Here is a 25,924-nt window from a genome sequence, read left to right on the forward strand (position 1 = left end):
TACTTTTAGTTGGATAATAACATCAATTAAATAAAAAAGAAAATATGCATGGAAAAAATCCCTAATTAAAATAATAAGATGTCCTCCGTTTAACAATGAGAAAATAGAATAAAATAGTAGCTACATATATAATATTCAAGACATGCACACAACTTAAATAGTAACTACAGGACAACATATAAGACTAGAAGATGAGAAGCACTACATACAACATCAAATATACATTCTTATTAAACATGCTGTGTTTTTAAACTACATTTAGCACAATCACTGTTTAAGTGTTTTTACATCCCTGCAGCTTCCATGACTGTTACACACTTGTGTTTACTGACCTGATACTTAGACCAGAACCTTTTAACACATGCAGTGCAACTAAACGGTTTCTCACCAGTGTGTGTTCTCATGTGTGTGGTCATGCGTTCCTTTATGGAGAAACTCTTCTCACAAAAAGGGCAAGTAAAAGGTTTCTCACCTGTGTGTGTTCTCATGTGCAATATCATTTCCTTCTTAGTGTTAAATCTTTTAACACAAGCTGAACAAGCAAAAGGTTTCTCTCCAGTGTGTGTTCTCATGTGTGTGGTCATGATTTGCTTGCTGGAGAAACTCTTCTTACAAAAAGAACAAGTAAAAGGTTTCTCACCTGTGTGTTCTAATGTGCAATATAATTTCCTTCTTAGTGTTGAATCTTTTAGCACAAACTGAGCAAGCAAAAGGTTTCCCTCCAGTGTGTGTTCTCATGTGTGTGGTCATGTTACGCTTTATGGAGAAACTCTTCTTACAAACAGAGCAAGTAAAAGGTTTCTCACCTGTGTGTGTTCTCATGTGTAATGTCATGTCATTCTTAGTGTTTGAATCTTTCAGCACAAGCTGAACAAGCAAAAGGTTTCTCTCCAGTGTGTGTTCTCATGTGTCTGGTCATGATTTGCTTGCTGGAGAAACTCTTCTTACAAACAGAGCAAGTAAAAGGTTTCTCACCTGTGTGTGTTCTCATGTGCAATATAATTTCCTTCTTAGTGTTGAATCTTTTAGCACAAACTGAGCAAGCAAAAGGTTTCTCTCCAGTGTGTGTTCTCATGTGTCTGGTCATGTTAAGCTTTGTGGAGAAACTCTTCTTACAAACAGAGCAAGTAAAAGGTTTCTCACCTGTGTGTGTTATCATGTGTAATGTCATGTCATTCTTAGTGTTTAATCTTACAGCACAAGCTGAGCAAGCAAAAGGTTTCTCTCCAGTGTGTGTTCTCATGTGTGTGGTCATGCGTTCCTTTCTGGAGAAACTCTTCTTACAAACAGAGCATGTAAAAGGTTTCTCACCTGTGTGTGTTCTCGTGTGTAATGTCATGTCATTCTTAGTGTTGAATCTTTTAGCACAAGCTGAGCAAGCAAAAGGTTTCTCTCCAGTGTGTGTTCTCATGTGTGTGGTCATGTTTTGCTTGCTGGAGAAACTCTTCTTACAAACAGAGCAAGTAAAAGGTTTCTCACCTGTGTGTGTTCTCATGTGTAATATAATTTCCGTCATAGTGTTGAACATTTTAGCACAAGATGAGCAAGTAAAAGGTTTCTCTCCAGTGTGTGTTCTCATGTGTGTGGTCATTTGTTGCTTCCTGGAGAAACTCTTCTTACAAACAGAGCAAGTAAAAGGTTTCTCACTTGTGTGTGTTCTCATGTGTAATATCATGTCATTCTTAGTGTTGAATCTTTTAGTGCAAGCTGAGCAAGCAAAAGGTTTCTCTCCAGTGTGTGTTCTCATGTGTGTGGTCATGTTACCCTTTTGGAAGAATTTTTTCTTACAAACAGAGCAAGTAAAAGGTTTCTCTCCTGTGTGTATTCTCATGTGTGTGGTCATGTCACCCTTTCTGAAGAAACTCTTCTTACAAACGGAGCAAGTAAAAGGTTTCTCTCCAGTGTGTGTTCTCATGTGTACTGTAAAATGACTCTTCTTTCTAAATGATTTCCCACATTCAGAGCAGTCAAAGTGTTTGTTGTTAGTGTGATGTCTCGTATCACCTTTAGAGTCATTTTTACTCTCCAAAGGTTTTTGGATGTGGTCACTGTGATCAGAAGAGTGTGACATCATGTGGTCCATGTCTGACAGTGGAGCAAAGATGCTGTCTGGTTCTGACTTGATATCTTCACAATGCTCTCCATCAGCTTCTGTGATGTGTTGACTTACAAGCTCCGCCCCTCTGTTCTCCTCACTTTGACTGTGATGAAGCTGTAAGGACTGAGCTTCATCTTCATCATGAAGCTGCTCCTCTTTAATGTGGGAGGGGGCCTGTAGCTCCTTCTGTCCCACACTGGTGTGCCACTCCTCTTCATGACTCCCCGCTGACACCCGCTGGACGTCTGCAGAACAAATGAGGTGTTACTGTATTGAACTTTGCAGTATTCAAACTATTGACATGTGAGCTAGGCCAAATAGACAGTGATGGGCAAGCTACCTGGACAATGTAGTAAGCTAAGCTACAAGTTACTCTCAATTAAATGGAGCTAAGCTATACTCTCAATTAAATGTAGCTAAGCTATACACTGCAAAAGTAGCTTGCCACATCAAATATATATATATATATATATATATATATATATATATATATATATATATATATATATATATATATATATATATATATATTGTCCCACATGTATAATATCAATGTTTATGTTGTCCATGGAAAGAAGTTAGTAAGACGCAAAAGAAAAACAACCAACCATGGATGACAAAAGGACTGAAAAATGCTTGTCACAAAAAAAAGACATTATATGGAATATTAATAACACAGACATCTATAGAGGCAGAAAATAAGTATAAGAAATATAAAAACAAGCTAATTGGTATACTAGGAACATGTAAGAAGGAATACTACAGACAATTATTAAAGAAGAACAGAAACAACATGAGAGCAACATGGGGCATCCTAAATAGCATCATTAAAAATGCTGCTAAGAAAGATTACCCCCAGTACTTTCTACATGGAAATACAAAAAATGACAATATGAACCAAATAGTTGAACGTTTTAATGATTACTTTGTTAATATCGGAAACAATGTGGAACAAAGATTTCCAAATGCAGATGATGGATCAGTTGAGGACTTGAGTGAGCTCATAGACAGAAATCCCAATTCCATGTTTCTTAAGAATGTGACAAAAGAAGAAATAATCAAAATTGTAAAACATTGTAAATCCAAGACCTCAACCGACTGTCATGGAATAGATATGGTAACCATAAAAAAGGTTATAAAAGACATTTCAGAACCTCTGACATATATCAGCAACGTATCATTTATAACCCGCAAATTCCCTGACAAAATGAAAATTGCAAAAGTCGTACCAATTTCTAAGAATGGAGACATACACCAGTTTACTAACTACACACCAGTTTCATTACTTCCACCATTCTCCAAAATCATGGAAAAACTATTCAATAGCTGATTAGATTTATTCATCAACAAAAGTGGGACGCTGGTGGAGAACCAATATGGACTCCCAGCAAATATCTCAACATCTGGTCAACATATGTACAAACCCGGTTTCCATATGAGTTGGGAAATTGTGTTAGATGTAAATATAAACGGAATACAATGATTTGCAAATCTTTTTCAACCCATATTCAGTTGAATATGCTACAAAGACAACATATTTGATGTTCAAACTCATAAAAAAAAAATGTTCTTGCAAATAATCATTAACTTTAGAATTTGATGGCAGCAACATGTGACAAAGAAGTTGGGAAAGGTGGCAATAAATACTGATAAAGTTGAGGAATGCTCATCAAACACTTATTTGGAACATCCCACAGGTGTGCAGGCAAATTGGGAACAGGTGGGTGCCATGATTGGGTATAAAAGTAGATTCCATGAAATGCTCAGTCATTCACAAACAAGGATGGGGCGAGGGTCACCACTTTGTCAACAAATGCGTGCGCAAATTGTTGAACAGTTTAAGAAAAACCTTTCTCAACCAGCTATTGCAAGGAATTTAGGGATTTCACCATCTACGGTCCGTAATATCATCAAAGGGCTCAGAGAATCTGGAGAAATCACTGCACGTAAGCAGCTAAGCCCGTGACCTTCCATCCCAAAGGCTGTACTGCATCAACAAGCGACATCAGTGTGTAAAGGATATCACCACATGGGCTCAGGAACACTTCAGAAACCCACTGTCAGTAACTACAGTTGGTCGCTACATCTGTAAGTGCAAGTTAAAACTCTCCTATGCAAGGCTAAAAACCATTTATCAACAACACCCAGAAATGTATTGTATTGTATGCATGCATGTCTGATGTATCATGTTGTATGCATGCATGTGTGATGTATCATGTTGTATGCATGCATGTGTGATGTATCATGTTGTATGCATGCATGTGTGATGTATCATGTTGTATGCATGCATGTGTAATGTATCATGTTGTATGCATGCATGTGTGATGTATCATGTTGTATGCATGCATGTGTGATGTATCATGTTGTTTGCATGCATGTGTGATGCATCATGTTGTATGCATGCATGTGTAATGTATCATGTTGTATGCATGCATGTGTGATGTATCATGTTGTATGCATGCATGTGTGATGTACCATGTTGTATGCATGCATGTGTGATGTATCATGTTGTATGCATGCATGTCTGATGTATCATGTTGTATGCATAAATGTGTGATGTATCATGTTGTATGCATGCATGTCTGATGTATCATGTTGTATGCATGCATGTGTGATGAATCATGTTGTATGCATGCATATCTGATGCATCATGTTGTATGCATGCATGTGTGATGTATCATGTTGTATGCATGCATGTGTGATGTATCATGTTGTATGCATGCATGTGTGATGTATCATGTTGTATGCATGCATGTGTGATGTACCATGTTGTATGCATGCATGTGTGATGTATCATGTTGTATGCATGCATGTCTGATGTATCATGTTGTATGCATGCATGTGTGATGCATCATGTTGTATGCATGCATGTGTGATGTATCATGTTGTATGCATGCATGTGTGATGTATGATGTTGTATGCATGCATGTGTGATGTATCATGTTGTATGCATGCATGTCTGATGTATCATGTTGTATGCATGCATGTGTAATGTATCATGTTGTATGCATGCATGTGTGATGTATCATGTTGTATGCATGCATGTGTGATGTACCATGTTGTATGCATGCATGTGTGATGTATCATGTTGTATGCATGCATGTCTGATGTATCATGTTGTATGCATGCATGTGTGATGAATCATGTTGTATGCATGCATGTCTGATGCATCATGTTGTATGCATGCATGTGTAATGTATCATGTTGTATGCATGCATGTGTGATGTATCATGTTGTATGCATGCATGTGTGATGTATCATGTTGTATGCATGCATGTCTGATGCATCATGTTGTATGCATGCATGTGTGATGTATCATGTTGTATGCATGCATGTGTGATGTGTCATGTTGTATGCATGCATTTGTGATGTATCATGTTGTATGCATGCATGTGTGATGTATCATGTTGTATGCATGCATGTGTGATGTATCATGTTGTATGCATGCATGTGTGATGTATCATGTTGTATGCATGCATTTGTGATGTATCATGTTGTATGCATGCATGTGTGATGTATCATGTTGTATGCATGCATGTGTGATGTATCATGTTGTGTGCATGCATGTGTGATGTATCATGTTGTATGCATGCATGTGTGATGTATCATGTTGTATGCATGCATGTGTGATGTATCATGTTGTATTCATGCATGTGTGATGTATCATGTTGTATGCATGCATGTGTGATGTATCATGTTGTATGCTTGCATGTTCCAAATAAACTCAACTCAACTAACACTTGGTGGACATTCAAGCCACAAAATGCAAATGGAGTATTGTTGGTGTATTTTGGATGGTTATAGAGGACCTCCCATTGGCTCCATTGCAAGTGGACTTTTATTTACATTTATGAGTTAGAATTAGGGCTGGGTGATATATGGAATATACTGGATATATCGTGGGTTTGTCTCTGTGCGATACAGAAAATGATTATATGGTGATATTGGAGTATACGTTCTCACACAGTTGCTTTTAGCTGCAGGCATTACACTACAGGCTCTTCTCACTCTTTCTTGTCTGTCCTTCTCACAGAGACATAAAACAAGCGCACCTTCTTACATACGTCACATACTGTCACGTGTGCAACGTCATACGCTCTCACGGAGCGGCATGGTAACGTTAGCTGTGGTGCTAGTGGTAATATGAGAGAAAGAAGGTGCCAATCTGGTAACAAATGAAGGAAGAATTAATTCCCAAGACAAACAGCAGGGGGTCCATCGTCTGGCGGTGGTTTGGCTTCAAGCGGGTAGATGGTGAACAAGTATGCGGCAAAAGCGTTGCTACAAAAAGTAGCAGCACTGCTAATGTAGCATCATTTGAAAAGTCACCCGCTAGAGAATGAAGAGTGCTTGAAACTCTGCATGTCAACATCTCCGTTCGGTGCCACACCCACAAAATGTCCAAGCAACCATTTCCAGTTTAACACCATATGAAACAAATAGTCAACAATATGTGACTATTGAGTGTATGTCCTTCACATAGTGAAGGACATACACTATTTGATTTCCTATTATGCAGCTAATTTTTATTTGACACTTATTGAAATATCTTATGTGACATCATGCACAAAAGTGCACTTTATTTGTTTTAAACTATTGTAGTGGTGTTCTGTACAAAAAGTGCACTTTAATTTAGTGTTGTTTTGATGTCATCTTAGTGACATCATGCACAAAAGTGCACTAATAGCTTCTTTTAAAATGTCTCTGACAATCTTGCACTTTCTGTTTTGAAATGACATGAATGTTTGTGCCACTGCTTAATAACTGTTTAATAAATACACTTTTATTAATTGACTTAGTTGTGGTTTCCCTCTCTGCATGAAAGTTTAAAAGTAGCATATATTAATGCAGTATGAAGATGAATGTTTTAATGTAGACACAAATAATCATCATACTGCTGTGATTATATGCATCAAGTGTTCATTCAAGGCTAAGGCAAAATATCAACATATATATGGTGTATCGTGACATGGACTAAACATATCCACATATATATGGTGTATCGTGACATGGCCTAAACATATCCACATATATATGGTGTATCATGACATGGACTAAACATATCGAGATATTAATAAAAGGCCATATCGCCCAGTCCTAATTAGAATGTTTTTTTTTTATATACATATCCACCATCATGTCTTTTATAATGATTGTGAACGATAGAAAAATTCCCCCAAAAGGTGCAGTTCCCCTCTAAATTCCAATGATTAGATTTAAGACTTGAAGTGTATGAGCATGACGTGATGAAGCCTACTTGGATGAGTCTTCTAAGACAAAGTGAACAGTCCAGTTGTGATGGCTTGAATTCCCTGAGAATAAAATGATATGTGCTTACTTGGACTGTGATGAAGCTGTGAGGACTCAGGTGCTTTGTCTTCATGCTCTTCAGTCTTCACAGAGACAATAGTCAGTGGAAACTTGCTGAGCTCAGTCTCCTCCTGCCCTGGAAGAAACTCTTCCTCTTGAGTAACCCAGAGATCCTCCTCTTCTTCTTTAATGTGGGGGGGCTGTGCATCCTCCTGCTGCTGAAGGGGACGTTCTTCTTGACGAGCGTTCATCTGTTGGACGTCCGCAAGACAACACAAACAAACTTCAGCTCAGATGTGTCAAATTTGTTTTAGTCCATCAAATATAATATTTTCCAAGTGGACAGACACCACTTTGTGGTGATGTTCTTCTACACATGGAATAATCATCAGTTATTGATTATTATGAATTGTGTAATTGATCTTGTTTTCTGTATTTACATAAATTATTGATAAAAAGTAACAACTTACAGAAAACCTCCTGCTGGGATTTTAATACCGTCATGACTGCATTAAATCAGTCTGCACAGATACAAGTTTCATTGTGCTGCAGCATCGAGTGACGCCAACTCGCTCCTCCCACTACCAACCTACCAGCCAACCTTGACGTGTCACGTGCACCTCCAAAATAGTCCGACCTCACGTCAACGGTGACCAGGACTGCAGAGCTGTGATCAGTTGGCTTTACTTTTACGCGCAATATCCTCTCCTCACGGCTTCACGGTGGCAGAGGGGTTAGTGCGTCTGCCTCACAATACGAAGGTCCTGAGTAGTCTTGGGTTCAATCCCGGGCTCGGTATCTTTCTGTGGGGAGTTTGCATGTCCTCCCCGTGACTGCGTGGGTTCCCTCCGGGTATTCCGGCTTCCTCCCACTTCCAAAGACATGCACCTGGGGATAAGTTGATTGGCAACACTAAATTGGCCCTAGTGTGTGGATGTGAGTGTGAATGTTGTCTGTCTATCTGTGTTGGCCCTGCGATGAGGTGGCGACTTGTCCAGGGTGTACCCCGCCTTCCGCCCGATTGTAGCTGAGATAGGCTCCAGCGCCCCCCGCGACCCCAAAGGGAATAAGCGGTAGAAAATGGATGGATCCTCTCCTCATTCTTCCTTCTGCGAAAGCAACATTCTTAAACCCAACAAAAAACAAACAGAAGTGCAGCGAAGCACGTGTAACAAGTGCCAGCGAGTGTGGCCGTGCGATAGTATGTTGGTTGAACCTCACTCACACCTTAAGAAATGTGCTGGCGTGAGAATATATATACACTATATTGCCAAAAGTATTTGGCCATTCATCCAAATGATGACAATCAGGTGTCCTAATCACTTATAAAACCAAGCACTTAGGCATGGAGACTGTTTTTACAAACATTTTGTGAAAGAATGGGCCGCTCTCAGTGATTTCCAGCGTGGAACTGTCATAGGATGCCACCTGTGCAACAAATCCAGTCGTGAAATTTCCTCGCTCCTAAATATTCCAAAGTCAACTGTCGGCTTTATTATAAGAAAAGTGAAGAGTTTGGGAACAACAGCAACTCAGCCACCAAGTGGTAGGCCACGTAAACTGATAGAGAGGTCAGCATAGTGCAAAGACTCTCTGCACAGTCAGTTGCTACAGAGCTCCAAACTTCATGTGACCTTCTAATTAGCCCACGTACAGAACGCAGAGAGCTTCATGGAATGGCTTTCCATGGCCGAGGAGCTGCATCTAAGCCATACATCACTAAGTCCAATGCAAAGCGTGGGATGCAGTGGTGTAAAGCATGTCACCACTGGACTCTAGAGCAGTGGAGACGCCTGGACTGATGAATCACGCTTTTCCATCTGGCAACCTGATGGGCCAGTCTGGGTTTGGAGGTTGCCAGGAGAACGCTACATTTCGGACTGCATTGTGCCGGGTGTGGAATTTGGTGGAGGAGGAATTATGGTGTGGGGTTGGTTTTTCAGGAGTTGGGCTTGGCCCCTTAGTTCCAGTGAAAGGAACTTTTAATGCTCCAGGATACCAAAACATTTTGGACAATTCCATGGGATGGCACTTCAAGTTCTTATGTGAGTAAAGGCAGGTGGCAAAATACTTTTGGAAAGATAGTGTATATATATACATATATATATGTTTTTTGAGAATATTTGGATACCTCATGATTCGATTACAAACAAAATATTGATGCATGTTCAATTTGTGTACAGTATATTAAAGCCATTTTTAATATTTAACATGTATTTCATTAAATATTTACTTACATATATAATATATATATAATCACTTACAATTGTGCAAATTGTGTATTCGTAATAACAAGCATCAGTTGATTGAATTTCCATGATATGTCCGCCCGAACTATATTATATTTAATGGGCAGCACGGTGGAAGAGGGGTTAGTGCGTCTGCCTCACAATACGAAGGTCCTGAGTAGTCTTGGGTTCAATCCCGGGCTCGGGATCTTTCTGTGTGGAGTTTGCATGTTCTCCCCGTGACTGCGTGGGTTCCCTCCGGCTACTCCAGCTTCCTCCCACTCCAAAGACATGCACCTGGGGATAGGTTGATTGGAAACACTAAAATTGGCCCTAGTGTGTGAATGTGAGTGTGAATGTTGTCTGTCTATCTGTGTTGGCCCTGTGATGAGGTGGCGACTTGTCCAGGGTGTACCCCGCCTTCCGCCCGATTGTAGCTGAGATAGGCTCCAGCGCCCCCCGCGACCCCAAAGGGAATAAGCGGTAGAAAATGGATGGATGGATGGATGTCCGCCCGAATGTAGCTGAGATAGGCCCCCACCCCCTCCCGCAACCCCAAAAAAGGGACAAGCGGTAGGAAAATGGATGGATGGATGTTATCAAGGTAATAGAAGCGCGTGCAAACAACATAATTTGTATTTATTGCTAATAAAGTTAGCACCAACACAAAGTAGACTACTGCAATGTATGTGTAATATATTATATTACACTGTCATAATAATAATAATTTTAATGTTTATCCTGTAAAGCGTCTTTGAGTACACTGAAAAGTGCTATATCAAATAAAATGTATTATTATTATTATACCATGTGACTTATTCCAGACTTAAATTACGAGACGTTCATTCCTTTCTATTAACAAATGTTTAATGATGTTAAGCGTGACTGTACTATACAGCAAAAAAACAGTTAAGGTATTAAATAAGTCAATATAATTGTCATAGAGAACATATAAAATACACTCCTCAGACGCTCGCATTTGCTACAAAGGCCTGCTAGCGGGCTAACGCTAGCACGTTAGCTTCGAACAACATATCAGGTAAATAATATAAACATATATAATGTATATTACCTCATAAGCCGCATGTACAAGAGAGGAGTGGAATATATTCTTCTTATTGTTACACCAGCAACTCTTAAATGGGACTTTCTGTTGTTCTGTGGCTGGGCGAAGGAAGTGTGCACCACTCACTATTGTCCCAGTGAAACACGTGTTTGGACAACATTTGTTCCGCGGTTGAGAACACCTCGATGACGTCACACAGGAGGAAGAACAAAACAAGCTGGCGTCTGACGGAGAATACCTTGTTTTGGTTATTATGGTTTCTTGGTCTTAATTACAACGTCCATGTGCACATGTATGTCGTTTAACAGAGTAATTGTTTGTATGCGGATACATTAGTCTGAGTGCACTTTGACCTGCTAGCCTAGCCTGCTGCTTAGCTTAGCTTGTTAGCTGCTAACAAAGAGAGGCGGAAGTGATCGACACATCAAAACAGAGATCCAATGTAAGTGTAAAGTGTTATTATTGTGTGAACATGTCTACATTAAGTAGAGATCCAATGTAAGTGTAAAGTGTTATTATTGTGTGAACATGTCTACATTAAGCAGAGATCCAGTGTAAGTGTAAAGTGTTATTATTGTGTGAACATGTCTACATTAAGCAGAGATCCAATGTAAGTGTAAAGTGTTATTATTGTGTGAACATGTCTACATTAAGTAGAGATCTAATGTAAGTGTAAAGTGTTATTATTGTGTGAACATGTCTACATTAAGCAGAGATCCAATGTAAGTGTAAAGTGTTATTATTGTGTGAACATGTCTACATTAAGTAGAGATCCAATGTAAGTGTAAAGTGTTATTATTGTGTGAACATGTCTACATTAAGTAGAGATCCAATGTAAGTGTAAAGTGTTATTATTGTGTGAACATGTCTACATTAAGTAGAGATCCAATGTAAGTGTAAAGTGTTATTATTGTGTGAACATGTCTACATTAAGCAGAGATCCAATGTAAGTGTAAAGTGTTATTATTGTGTGAACATGTCTACATTACAAATGATGTGAGTGTTGGTGAATCAGAGACTAACTGCTGCCGTTGAAGAAATATTTGTGATGTTAGAAAGAAAAAAAAACGATAGCAGAGTACGAGGAGGAACTTTGTCCAACAAAAGAGGAGAATTATCGACAACATCAACATTCAAGAAACATCAGGTTGTGTTACACATCCATCCATCCATCTTCTTCTGCTTATCCAAGGTCGGGTCGCGGGGGCAGCAGCCTAAGCAGCAAAGCCCAGACTTTCCTCTCCCCAGCCGCTTCATCCAGCTCTTACCAGGGGTTCGTGAGGCGGGAGACATAGTCTACCCAACGTGTCCTGGGTCTTCCCCGTGGCCTCCTACCAGTCGGACGTGCCCATAAAACCTCCCTAGGGAGGCGTTCGGGTGACATCTTGACCAAATGCCCAAACCACCTCATCTGGTTCCTCTCGATGTGGAGGAGCAGCGGCTTTACTTTGAGCTCCTCCTGGATGACACAGCTTCTCACCCTATCTCTAAGGGAGAGCCCCGCTACCCGGCGGAGGAAACTCATTTGGGCCGCTTGTACCCGTGATCTTGTCCTTTCGGTCATAACCCAAAGCTCATGACCATAGGTGAGGATGGGAACGTAGATCGACCGGTAAAATGAGAGCTTTGCCTTCCGGCTCAGCTCCTTCTTCACCACAACGGATCGATACAGCGTCCGCATTACTGAAGACGCCGCACCAATCCGCCTGTCGATCTCACCATCCACTCTTCCCTTACTCGTGAAGTAGACTTCGAGGAACTTGTACTCCTCCACTTGGGGCAGGGTCTCCTCCCCAACCCGGAGATGGCACTCCACCCTTTTCCGGGCGAGAACCTTGGACTCAGACTTGGAGGTGCTGATTCTCATCCCAGTCGCTTCCCACTCGGCTGCGAACCGATCTAGTGAGAGCTGAAGATCCTGGTCAGATGAAGCCATCAGGACCACATCATCTGCAAAAAGCAGAGACCTAATCCTGCAGCCACCAAACCAGATCCCCTCAATGCCTTGACTGCGCCTAGTAATTCTGTCCATAAAAGCTATGAACAGAATCGGTGCCTTGGCGGAGTCCAACCCTGACTGGAAACGTGTCCGACTTACTGCCGGCAATGCGGACCAAGCTCTGACACTGATCATACAGGGAGCAGACCACCACAATCAGACAGTCCGATACCCCATACTCTGTGAGCACTCCCCACAGGACTTCCCGAGGGACACGGTCTAATGCCTTCTCCAAGTCCACAAAGCACATGTAGACTGGTTGGGCAACCTCCCATGCACCCTCAAGGACCCTGCCGAGAGTATAGACCCGGTCCACAGTTCCACGACCAGGATGAAAACCACACTGTTCCTCCTGAATCCGAGGTTCGACTATCCGGTCTAAACTCCTCTCCAGTACACCTGAATAGACCTTACCGGGAAGGCTGAGGATGCTTATACATATTGACACAAATATAATAAAAACACTAACCTTAGGACGGATGCTTTTGCAATTGTTCGATTTGATCTTTCACAACACCTAGTGGCCACAATAATTCATTAGTCAAGCTCATGGCGTAGAAAGTTGAACTATGCGGACACCTTTGTTACTGGATACTTTCTATCCGACTTCTGTTTTGGAGAATTTGTGTACGTATTAAGCAACTATAATTATTTGATATGCTTAAATGTGCTGTTTTAGCTTAGCTGTTGTGTAGCTGCTAGTTCCTACAGCAGGTGTGTCCAAAGTGCAGCCCATAGCTATGTTTTTAACCGACAACTGGGAGTGTTGAAAATGTGGTGTTTGCGTGTCGGTCCAATCAGCGGCAGCTACGCCCTGTTTCGTCATTGGACCTAAGTCTTTGGCTTGGTAGGCGGGTACGAGCCTACCAAGCCAGGTGGTACGAGCACGAGCATGGAGGAGCCTTTGTAGTGGTGTCGCAGCTTGGTGGTCGTGTCATCAGGTAACACCAGGAAGGTTCCTTCTGCTTTTTTCTCCCTGGACTCTGACTTCATATCTGGTGTTGTCCTTCAGACCTGGGCCAAGAAGCCACGTAAACCGTGGCAAGAATGTGGGCGATAAGAGTGTATGTGCGTGGGCATGAACTTGCACCCAGTTTCAACTGGAACTCAGGACATATGATTAGTTGCACGGCCTATTCTAATCTATATTAAACATTTCTTAATCACTTCATCCTTCATTATCTTAATTATATCCCAACTTTAGCTACCTGTAAAAATGAGTGACTTATTCTAGTCCATTTGTAAATAAATAGTTTTCCTAAATTATAGTCTCCTCACTTTAACCAGACAGTCATTAGGACAAAAGACCCTGCGAGGACTTTGCCCTTTAAAAGGGAAAGCCCGAAAAAGGACAGTAATAAGATAAATTCATCACATTTGCTATTAGGCATTTTATTATTAATGTATTTTTGTGACGACCGGGGCGCATTGTGATGCGGGGTTCGTTCTCTCAGGAATGCAGACGGGCGTCAGACACAGCGTGCAGGTAAGAAGGTATTTATTTAATAAATAAGTTATACTGGAACAAAGAAAAGGGTGCTCATAGCACATAAGGCAAAAACTAAAAGAGCTAGCATGGGAGCTAGAAGGTCAAAACTAAGGAAGATAAGCGTGGAAGCTAACAGGTACCGAGCCAGAACAAAAGTCGTCAACTGTTGCATGAAAACAAACTCAGGTGTACAAAACAGGTACTCAAGGAGTCCAAAACTAACCAAAAACACAAGTCTCTTGAAAACGTAAACAAAAAATATGATCCGGGCAGCGGCTCATAACAGTACCCCCCCCTTAAGGGACAGATTCCAGATGTCCCCTAGAAAAACTAAAACCCCCCCAACTATAACAAAGTTCAAGAGTCAAGGGAAGGTGGAGGGAGGATTTGGCGGAGGGTCGCCAGGTCACATGTCCCCGAATCCACCGGGGACGAGTCAGGTGGCGGCGGCGAATGGAACGCCGCTGCCGGAGGCGAGGCGGTCGACCACGGAAAGGCCACATTTGTGGCTGCCGAGAAGGTGGGCGTGAGTGGCGCCAGAAGTTCAGCAGCCGGAGAGTTCTGCGACTACGTCTCGGGTGTCGCTGCTGTTTGCGCCACTGGCGTCCATACTCTAACGTCCGAGAGCGCCGCTTGCGCCGCCAGAACACCCGAGGTCGCTGAGACAACGAGGAGAGAGCAGACCTCGCCGTGGAAGCAGGAGGAAGCGTCGTCATCGCCGTGGAAGCAGGAGGAAGCGTCGTCGTCGCCGTGGAAGCAGGAGGAAGCGTCGTCGTCGCCGTGGAAGCAGGAGGAAGCGTCGTCGTCGCCGTGGAAACAGGAGGAAGCGTCGTCGTCGCCGTGGAAAGAGGAAGCGTCGTCGTCGCCGTGGAAACAGGAAGCGTCGTCGTCGCCGTGGAAACAGGAAGCGTCGTCGCCGCCGTGGAAACAGGAAGCGTCGTCGCCGTGGAAACAGGAAGCGTCATCGTCACCGTGGAAACAGGAAGCGTCGTCGTCGCCGTGGAAACAGGAGGCGTCGTCGCCGTGGAAACAGAAGGCGTCGTCGCTGTCCGCGTGGGCAGAGCAGGCGGCTCGTCTGTCGGCGTGGGCGGAGCCAGAGGCGGAGCAGGCGGCTCGTCTGTCGGCGTGGGCGGAGCCAGAGGCGGAGCAGGCGGCTCCTCCGTCGGCGTGGGCGGAGCCAGAGGCGGAGCAGGCGGCTCGTCTGTCGGCGTGGGCGGAGCCAGAGGCGGAGCAGGCAACGGAGTATCTGCGGGTGGTGGATGTCTCAGCTGGACTGCTGGGTTGGCCGTAGGGGGAATCATCACCTGCAGCGCGGAGAGTATACTGCCCAGCTGTCTCTCCAAAACATCAAGGCGGGCGTCTTGGCGTTCCGCCATGGCATTGACGCAAGCCCCAAGAACGCCAAACTGTTCCTCCTGTTGTCCAAGTTGTTTGGCCTGTTGGTGCAATGCCCTTTTTACTTGGTCAGTCACTGCGGGGTCTCGTGTGCTTTGCAGCGATGGAGCAGGAGGTGGAGAGGATGGTGTTTGCAGGACCACCAGGGTTGATGGTGGCGTCAGAGTGGCAGGCGTCCGGGCCGTCGTTGTCGTGGAAACAGGTGCTGGTGCGGAAACCAGACTTGGATTCAGTGCTGGTGCGAGAACCAGCCTTGGAGCAGGTGCTGGGCGTGACTTTGGCGGAGGTGGCCTGGCCGGGGGTTGCGGCTTAGCATGCCGAAGGTCTGGTGGCGGAGGCCGGCATGGAGTTTTGGGCTTGGCTGGGCGCAGCTGTGCCCGCCCACTAGCAAAGCACCCAGTACTAGCCCCCCCCTCAAGAAGTGGATCCCAGACGCGTCTTGTGCAGTCTGGAAAAGTCTTTAGGGGTGGGAGGGAGGAGGTGAGGAGGTGGGTAGGCTCCTCCCCTTTTGATTGTCCAAATTGACTATTCTGCTATTCAATAGTGGACTGTAGGGACGACCAGGAGGGAGAAAACAGAGGAGTGGGCGGAGCTTGAGCCATAGGGGGTGGGGCTTGAAAACCAGAATGTGACTGGTACTGACTAGACTTATAATTAACAAAAATGTCCTGATAGTATTTAATTGTTGAATTAAAGTCATTTGGAGGCGGCTGACAGAAAGAATTGACTGAATTAAAAAAAATGTCTTCGTCTATGACGTCATCACCAGTGGACAGGATGACATCATCCGCGCGGGTTTCCAGCTGACTGACAGCCCAATCAGTGAACTGTTTGGCAAAGTGAGTGATGGGATTACCAAACATCGGCGGAGGGGAATCCTGGGCTGCTTGGCTGTGTTCCGGAGGGAAGAATTGCGGGGGTGGCGCGTCTCTGTCCCGAGCTGAAGCCGTTTTGTGCGACTTCCGCCTTCGCTGACGCGTGCGAGCGGGCTGAGAGCGGACCTCCCCGGGCCAGATGGAGTTGATCGGGACCAGAACACCTCCAGGTCCCCATATCATCTCGTCATCTGGATTGCAGCGGAGCGTCTCTGCCTCCATCGCTCGGAGGACCATCCACGCACCTTCTTCATCCACCTCAGTCATGCCCGATGCGAAAGAACTCTTTGCTTGCCTCGTACTGTGACGACCGGGGCGCATTGTGATGCGGGGTTCGTTCTCTCAGGAATGCAGACGGGCGTCAGACACAGCGTGCAGGTAAGAAGGTATTTATTTAATAAATAACTTATACTGGAACAAAGAAAAGGGTGCTCATAGCACATAAGGCAAAAACTAAAAGAGCTAGCATGGGAGCTAGAAGGTCAAAACTAAGGAAGATAAGCGTGGAAGCTAACAGGTACCGAGCCAGAACAAAAGTCGTCAACTGTTGCATGAAAACAAACTCAGGTGTACAAAACAGGTACTCAAGGAGTCCAAAACTAACCAAAAACACAAGTCTCTTGAAAACGTAAACAAAAAATATGATCCGGGCAGCGGATCATAACAATTTTGTTCTTGTTACTTGGGGCAGTATAGCTCGGTTGCTAGGGTGGCCGTGCCAGCAACTTGAGGGTTCCAGGTTCGATCCCAGCTTCTGCCATCGTAGCTGTTGTGTCCTTGGGCAAGACATTTTACTCACCTGCTCCCAGTTAACATTGGTTTAAATGTAACTTAGGTATTGGGTTTCACTATGTAAAGCGCTTTGAGTCACTAGAGAAAAGCGCTATATAAATATAATTCACTTCACATGATATCTTGTTGTTCTATTTTCTCATTTCAAGGGGAACTGCACTTTTTGGAATCATTCACAGTCCCTATGTAAGTTAAAGTAAAGGTCCCAACGGTAGTCCCACACCAGGTGTGGTGAAATGATCCTCTGCATTTGACCCATCCCCAAGTTCACCCCCTGGGAGGTGAGGGCAGCGGAGGCCGCGCTCGGGAATCATTTGGTGATTTAACCCCCAACCCTTGATGCTGAGTGCCAAGCAAGGAGGCAATGGGTCCCGTTTTTATAGTCTTTGGTATGACTTGGCCAGGATTTGAACTCACAACTTTCCAGTGTCAGGGCAGACAGTCTAACCACAAGGCCACTGAGCAGGTCGATGGTTAATGCATCCTCAATAGAAAATAAACCTTAGCAAAAGTTAGCTAACAATTGAGTCATTGGTAGCCGCTCTATTCTGCCTATAAAGTGCTCTAAATAACATCCTAAAACCTTCAACATTTTAAATACACACTGTACATATATACAGTATGTAATGTAGTAACATTCTTAATAACATGTCATATTTACATATCTTGCTCATTTTAAGCATACAATGTCTGCTCTCACTGGGATGCCGACTGATGGGATGTTCATATCTTCCTGTTTAGATGAAGAATTAATCCTCACAAAGGGTTAAAAAAGGGTGGGTGCAAAAGAGCATATTTTCGTGTCTTTCTTGCCATCTTCAGGTCTAAGTTGGATGTCAAAGTTGACCAAGTTCTTGGTTTATGTCCACAACCTTCTACTACATAAATGAGAGGCATGATTTATAATCTAGAATTAGCTTTCACCATCTTAGAGGCGAAAAAGCAGCTCAGTATGTCAATATAGCAGCATAAGCTAGTTATTTCTGTTATCAATGCACCGCTAAAAGTAGGTCCTTAACGTTAGCGCTTATAATAACAATATCGCTAATACTTGGTTATTATTCAGGTCACAAAATGTAAATGGAGTATTGTTGGCAGTTTTTGGATGGTTATTTGGAGGACTTTGTGGGTCTAATAGAGGAGCTCCCATTGACTCCAATGTTAGCTGATTTTTGCTTACGTTTTTTTACTAATTATAATTCATGAAAATGAAAAACATATGTCTTATATAAGGATTGTGAATGATAGGCGACATTTTAAAAAAGTGCAGTTTCCTTTGAATTTGTCAGATAAGTAAACAGTCCTTCAAATTAAAGATGAAAAAGGTTGTTTATAGATATTATCCACAATGAAGTTACAGTAAAAACTAAGCACACAAGAGGAAGTACATTCATATACAGATGAAGTACACATATGTGTAAGAATCATGTTAACCACCAGAATATCGTCTCGTTCTCCTAAAGCCAATATCGAATATCCTTTGGTGAGCTGACCGTATCGTCACACCCCTAGTTTAATAGCACACCAACCCCATGACATGACACTTCCACGTGATATAGAACAGTAGTACCACATTTTAAACGTACACACACATCTGAAGAATGTAAAAAATAAATATATTTGGTGGGCCAAACAAAATGACTCGGCGAACCAATGTTTGGTTTGGGCGATATGACCTAAAATCTATATCCTAATAACAATATATGTCACCATATATCATTTGGTATATGATTGATAATAGAAGAATTTCAAAGCGGGTTACAAAAGCTCCTAATTTGGCAGCTGACATATGCAGTAACATATTGTGTCATTTCTAATTGTATTATTGTGTTAAAACAATTATTATTAATGTACTTGTTTATTTACTGTTAATATCTGGTTACTTTCTTTGAGAAAATAATACTGGAAATGATGTAATATTTTACTGCATATTTCAGCAACTAAATTAGGAGCCTGTGTAGCCTGTTTTAAAATGGTTCTATTAGTAATTCTATATGAAATAATATATCGCAAAATCAATTTTAAACCATATCGTCTATCCATAGTAAAAAGTCCTGTCGTCCTGGTTTGTTTTTATTGTCCTGTGCATAATGTTGTAAAGAGCAGCGTGTTTGTGCGTCACTGAGATTTCAAGACAGTTCATACGAGAACTTGTTTTTCCTAAGTGCATGTAAAAGTACTGAATGCATTGTGTGACTGAGCAGAGATGGTGTGTTTGTCTTGCAGACGTCTGTGAAGAACATCTTCACCCTGAGCAACAGCAGTGGAGCTTCAGGATGGAGCCACAGCCCTCCCACATTAAGAAGGAAGAGGAATACCCACTGATCCCCCATTTTAAAGAGGAAGAGGAGAACCCACTGACACCCCATTTTAAAGAGGAAGTGGTGGATCCACTGACTCCTCACGTTAAGGACAAAGAGGAGGATCCTCTGACACCCCATTTTAAAGAGGAAGAGGAGGACCCACTGACCCCTCACGTTAAGGACAAAGAGGAGTACCCACCGACCCCTCACATTAAAGAAGAAGAGGAAGACCCACTGACCCCTCACATTAAAGAGGAAGAGGAGGAACACAGCATCAGTCAGCAGGGAGATCATATTGAAGGACTGGAGGAGGTTGATGTCACCAAGATGCCAGTGACTGGTGTCCCTGTGAAGAGTGAAGATGATGAGGTCAAAGGTGAAAGTGAGGAGAAGAGAGAGGCGGAGCCTCCAAGCAGCAGCTCAACACAACACATGACAACAGAAGCTGATGGAGACCACTGTGGAGGATCACAAGCAGACAAGATCTTAGCTCCACTATCAGATAGTGAGGACACAACGTCACACTCTCCTGACACTGATGATGAACACTCTAAAGATGATGCAACATGTCACACTGACAACACTCACTTCACATGTTCTCACTGTCACAAAACCTTTAAACACAATCGTCATCTGGTAAGACACATGAGTACACACACTGGAGAAAAAACGTTTTCATGTTCATTCTGCGGTAAAGATTTTACTCATAGGCACGATTTGAAAATACACATGAGAATACACACTGGAGAAAAACCTTTTTCCTGCTCAGAATGTGGTAAAAGTTTTGTAACAAATCAAAGTTTAAAAGCACACATGGGAACACACACTGGAGAAAAACCTTTTTCATGTTCAATCTGCGGTAAAGGTTTAACTCATAGGCAACATTTAAAAATACACATGAGAATACACACTGGAGAAAAACCTTTTTCCTGCTCAAAATGTAGTAAAAGTTTTGTAACAAATCAAAGTTTAAAAGCACACATGGGAACACACACTGGAGAAAAACCTTTTTCATGTTCAATCTGTAGTAAAGGTTTAACTCATAGGCAACATTTGAAAGTACACATGAGAATACACACTGGAGAAAAACCTTTTTCCTGCTCAGAATGTGGTAAAAGTTTTATAATAAATCAAAGTTTAAAAGCACACATGAGAACACACACTGGAGAAAAACCTTTTTCATGTTCAATCTGTGGTAAAGATTTTACACATAGGCCACATTTGAAAGTACACATGAGAACACACACTGGAGAAAAACCTTTTTCATGTTCAATCTGCCATAAAGATTTTACTCAAAGGGAGCATTTCAAAACACACATGAAAACACACACTGGAGAAAAACCTTTTTCATGTTCAATCTGCTGTAAAGATTTTACTCGCAGGGACTATTTCAAAACACACATGAGTACACACACTGGAGAAAAACCTTATACATGTTCAGTATGTTGTAAAAGTTTTGCACAAAGTCCGCATTTGAAAAGACACATGAGTACACACACTGGAGAAAAACCTCATACATGTTCAGTATGTGGTAAAAGTTTTGTACAAAGTCCGCATTTGAAAAGACACATGAGAACACACACTGGAGAGAAAGTGTTGAGTTGCAGTGTGTGTGGTGAAAGATTGTCTTCTAAGTACCAGTGTAAGAAACACAAGTGTGCTGGTGAGAACAGCAGCAGCAAATGAAGATGCAGGATTTGTAATAAGCTGTCTAAACTTTAACTTTGACTTTCTAACAACATCAGCACATATATTCTAACATTTATAGATTAGATATTGTAGATTATTGCTTTTTTTCAGTCAAGTACACGTTTTAATATAGAACATTGTGTACTTTCATTTAAAAATGAACACAACACTTTGACTGTAAAGGTGAGAATAAACAGGACAAAACATGTTACAAATACTTTTTATGTGTATGGAAATATTCAGAAATATTTTTTAACTATTAATGATGTTATAGATGAACTCCTTTATATGATGTACATATTTGTTTTACATGTGTTCATACCTTTGCTTTTGAGTACACATAAATCCCTCTTAGTTCATATGTACTGGTTCACATGTGAAACATCTTCTGGAAGCATATTATTATTTACTTTATACATCATTTGAGCAGTTGTGTTTTATACAATTTTAAAATGTGTGAATTTATGAATCATTTGTTGGGTCTCAATAATCCATTCTTTTAATTACCTTTATTACTCTCTTTTGTAATATGAATATTGTTTTATATGTATGTCCCCTTTATGCAATATGTAGATTAGAGAAAATGGCAACATTATATGTGGAAGGTTATGAAGGATAGTTTTGTTTTTAATAATCTACATTTCTAATTAAAAAACTACACATGACAATTGTTTTTTAAAGTTGTTTTTCCCCCCCTTTTTTAGAATCCCTCAAACATTATCAATCTCAGAAAACATGGGAAAGTATCATGAGTGTAATATTTATTTTGTTATTTTTCTCTTTCCTAATGCTACTGTTGTTTCAATACATTGCTAAATATTTGATTATTTTTACGAAAATAAGTTCTTTGTCTTTGTTTTGAAAATGTAAAATGGACAAGTTTACTTTTATTTTCAGAATAAGTAAATAGTATATAATAAAATAGTTGTACCGGGGAGCATAGACATGTTCTAAGGGTAGGCAGCATGGAGCGCTACTGCCTACTGGCGCTGACGAGACGCGGGGCCGCCATCTTGGAGTGGTGATCAGTGCAATTCATTTGGCAGGAGCAATGAACATTTAATTCATCTTACCTCACTGAATACCACTGATTTTCACACGCTTTTTTGTCATACGTGTAGCTATGATAAAGGACACATGTTTTATTATTCATAGTTTGCTTAACAGTAATAGAATATTCTTATGTGCTATAAGTGAGCAGACCTGCCAGATCAAAACTGGGAATATAATCCCAGAGAAGGGTCAGCTATTTTGAAGTTGAAGAAAGAATATGAGTAGGTTATATATACATGCTACATAAACAATGTATGAATACATTAGATATCTATATATCTTATAGACTGTATCTCTGTTGCTGCAGCAGCACAGAGTTTATTCTCTCTTGACACTTTGTATTGATATTTTCTATTACATTCTTCCCTTAAATGATCATGTTTACAGTCATTGTTTTATATGTATTTTTGATGTATGTCGCTTTGGATAAAAGTGTCTGCCAAATACTTCAACATAAACAAATATAAACACCTGAAAGTCTTTATATCAGCTAAAACCACCAATCTGTTTCACTGGATTCAGAATAAAAGCAAATTCTGTTTTACCCAACAATGTTAGTATTTGAATATTGTTACTTGAAGCTAGACTAAATGTAGACTTGTATAATACTGTACAGCCACTGTCCATCTGATTGTCTAGTTAGCTAACATATATTATCCCCCCCTACACCATACTTGCCAACCCTCACGATATTCCCGGGAGACTCCCGAATTTCAGCGCCTCTCCCGAAAACCTCCCGGGACAAATATTCTCCCGATTTTCTCCCGATTTTTAGCCGGAGCTGGAGGGGGCGTGGACCTGAGTGACGAGTCGACAGCCTGTTCTCACGTCCGCTTTTCCACAATATAAACAGCGTGCCTGCCCAATCACGTTATAACATCTAGGGCTTTTAGAGAGTGCACAACTGCGCACACAACGAGGAGACGAAGCAGAAGAACAAGGAAGATACAGCCATGGCGAGTTGGCGACGCCGACGACGAGTAAGATGAAGAAATACGCTTGTAAGTTCCAAAACAAATGGAATCAAGAATTTCAGTTTATCCAGGACAGTTCGAATCTCCCGAATTCGGAAGTTTCAAGGTTGGCAAGTATGTCCTACACAATCTGGACTGTGGTCCTAACTTTTACCCCTGTTGGCTTTTACAATCTTTATCTTCATCATTTATTTCAACTTTATGTTATTCAAGTATGACATTCTTTCATTTAATTAATTTCATTGACAAGCAATTCTATTATGGTCATACTCTTGTTTGCTAGCGGCTACCATTTCAGTACTATTGAAGATCTTTGCTCCTTCTCAACTCTGTGCTAATATTCTTTTCACAAAATACAACCATCCATCCATCCATCCATTTCCTACCGCTTGTCCCTTTTGGGGTCGCTGGAGCCTATCCCAGCTGCATTCGGCCGGAAGGCGGTGTACTACCCCGGACAAGTCGCCACCTCATCACAGTGTCAACACAGATAGACAGACAACATTCACACTCACATTCACACACTAGGGACCATTTAATGTTGCCAATCAACCTATCCCCAGGTGCATGTCTTTGGAGGTGGGAGGGGCCTATCCCCAGGTGCATGTCTTTGGAGGTGGGAGGGGCCTATCCCCAGGTGCATGTCTTTGGAGGTAGGAGGGGCCTATCCCCAGGTGCATGTCTTTGGAGGTGGGAGGGGCCTATCCCCAGGTGCATGTCTTTGGAGGTGGGAGGGGCCTATCCCCAGGTGCATGTCTTTGGAGGTAGGAGGGGCCTATCCCCAGGTGCATGTCTTTGGAGGTGGGAGGGGCCTATCCCCAGGTGCATGTCTTTGGAGGTAGGAGGGGCCTATCCCCAGGTGCATGTCTTTGGAGGTGGGAGGGGCCTATCCCCAGGTGCATGTCTTTGGAGGTGGGAGGGGCCTATCCCCAGGTGCATGTCTTTGTAGTACAAATACAACCAATAGTACGTTAATGTTAAATCTTACTTGTGAAAAGTAATCCCCCGATACCTATTTTCAACAGTCCGCATCTTTGTTTTCTACCTGTCAACTGTCAGTTTAGCATCTTTGTTTTCTACCTGTCAACTGTCAGTTTAGGCTGCTCGCCGGCTCCTCATCACCTCTTCAAGATGGCGGCCGAATTTCTCGCGTCACAGCAGCCAATGCTGCGTCTACTTATAAGATGTCTATAGTTATTACCCTGTAAAGACTGTGATGTTTAGATACAAGAAGGACATTGATGTTACCTGCACCTTATGTACCATGCATGTTGCACCTTATGTTACCTGCACCTTATGTACCATGCATGTTGTACCTAATGTTACTTGCACCTTATGTACCATGCATGTTGCACCTTATGTTACCTGCACCTTATGTACCATGCATGTTGCACCTTATGTTACCTGCACCTTATGTACCATGCATGTTGCACCTTATGTTACCTGCACCTTATGTACCATGCATGTTGCACCTTATGTTACCTGCACCTTATGTACCATGCATGTTGCACCTTATGTTACCTGCACCTTATGTACCATGCATGTTGCACCTTATGTTACCTGCACCTTATGTACCATGCATGTTGCACCTTATGTTACCTGCACCTTATGTACCATGCATGTTGCACCTTATGTTACCTGCACCTTATGTACCATGCATGCTGCACCTTATGTTACCTGCTCCTTATGTAACATGCATGTTGCACCTTATGTTACCTGCACCTTATGTACCATGCATGTTGCACCTTATGTTACCTGCACCTTATGTACCATGCATGTTGCACCTTATGTTACCTGCACCTTATGTACCATGCATGTTGCACCTTATGTTACCTGCACCTTATGTACCATGTATGTTGCACCTTATGTTACCTGCACCTTATGTACCATGCATGCTGCACCTTATGTTACGTGCTCCTTATGTAACATGCATGTTGCACCTTATGTTACCTGCACCTTATGTACCATGCATGTTGCACCTTATGTTACCTGCACCTTATGTACCATGCATGTTGCACCTTATGTTACCTGCACCTTATGTACCATGCATGTTGCACCTTATGTTACCTGCACCTTATGTACCATGCATGTTGCACCTTATGTTACCTGCACCTTATGTACCATGCATGCTGCACCTTATGTTACCTGCTCCTTATGTAACATGCATGTTGCACCTTATGTTACCTGCACCTTATGTACCATGCATGTTGCACCTTATGTACCATGCATCCAGAGACAGTTTAGCAGCTGTTTTGGACTTGTGAAAGCACTCCATCACTATGGCAGCCATCTGTGGCTTCATCCTGGACAATATTCATGACAAATGTGTGCTTTGTTTTAAAGATGTGCTATTTGGATTTACACTGTATGAAAAAACATTTGAAAAGGAATTTGACCTTTGCAACGTCATGATACTATTGGCTAAGTTTTATATTCATAAAAGCAAGTTTCTCAATACCAGACCTGTGTTTTATTAGAACTTGACGTTAAAACACTCTCTACCTCTAACAAGCAAAACGATGATGCTGTGTTCCACATTTCAGTTATTTACTGAACTTGTGTGAGCCTATGGCTTTGCATTTTGTTATATATATAATTTTATTTTTGCATTCTATTTTAGTTACTTTATGGAGTTTACCCCCTGGCGCTGATT

General features: G+C 42.0%; 3 protein-coding genes across 3 annotated transcripts in view; 1 reads left to right on the plus strand and 2 right to left on the minus strand.

Annotated features, from left to right (window-relative positions):
- Positions 1–25,924, minus strand: part of LOC133570631 (uncharacterized) — a 682,377-nt gene that overhangs the window by 148,591 nt on the left and 507,862 nt on the right. The window lies entirely within an intron of this gene.
- Positions 67–16,727, minus strand: LOC133570717 (uncharacterized). The gene is made up of 2 exons (XM_061923410.2): positions 16,706–16,727; positions 67–2,343 (listed from the first exon to the last, which is right to left on the minus strand). Exons 1-2 carry the CDS (start codon positions 16,725–16,727, stop codon positions 842–844), a joined length of 1,524 nt encoding a protein of 507 aa, XP_061779394.2. The 3' UTR covers positions 67–841.
- Positions 20,227–21,923, plus strand: LOC133570652 (uncharacterized). The gene has a single exon (XM_061923341.2). The coding sequence runs from the start codon at positions 20,285–20,287 to the stop codon at positions 21,239–21,241; it is 957 nt and encodes a 318-aa protein (XP_061779325.2). The 5' UTR covers positions 20,227–20,284; the 3' UTR covers positions 21,242–21,923.

The sequence above is a fragment of the Nerophis lumbriciformis genome, linkage group LG28 (assembly GCF_033978685.3).
Source record: "Nerophis lumbriciformis linkage group LG28, RoL_Nlum_v2.1, whole genome shotgun sequence".
NCBI classification, from domain to species: domain Eukaryota; kingdom Metazoa; phylum Chordata; class Actinopteri; order Syngnathiformes; family Syngnathidae; genus Nerophis; species Nerophis lumbriciformis.

Excerpts from the sequence above, each read along its gene's own strand:
- LOC133570717 (XM_061923410.2), bottom strand. The coding sequence starts at position 16,727 with ATGACTGAGGTGGATGAAGAAG. Across the intron at positions 2,344-16,705 it reads GACTGAGGTGGATGAAGAAG|ACGTCCAGCGGGTGTCAGCG; the intron begins GTGCGTGGATGG and ends TTTGTTCTGCAG.
- LOC133570652 (XM_061923341.2), top strand. The coding sequence starts at position 20,285 with ATGAGAATACACACTGGAGAAAAACCTTTTTCCTGCTCAGAATGTGGT.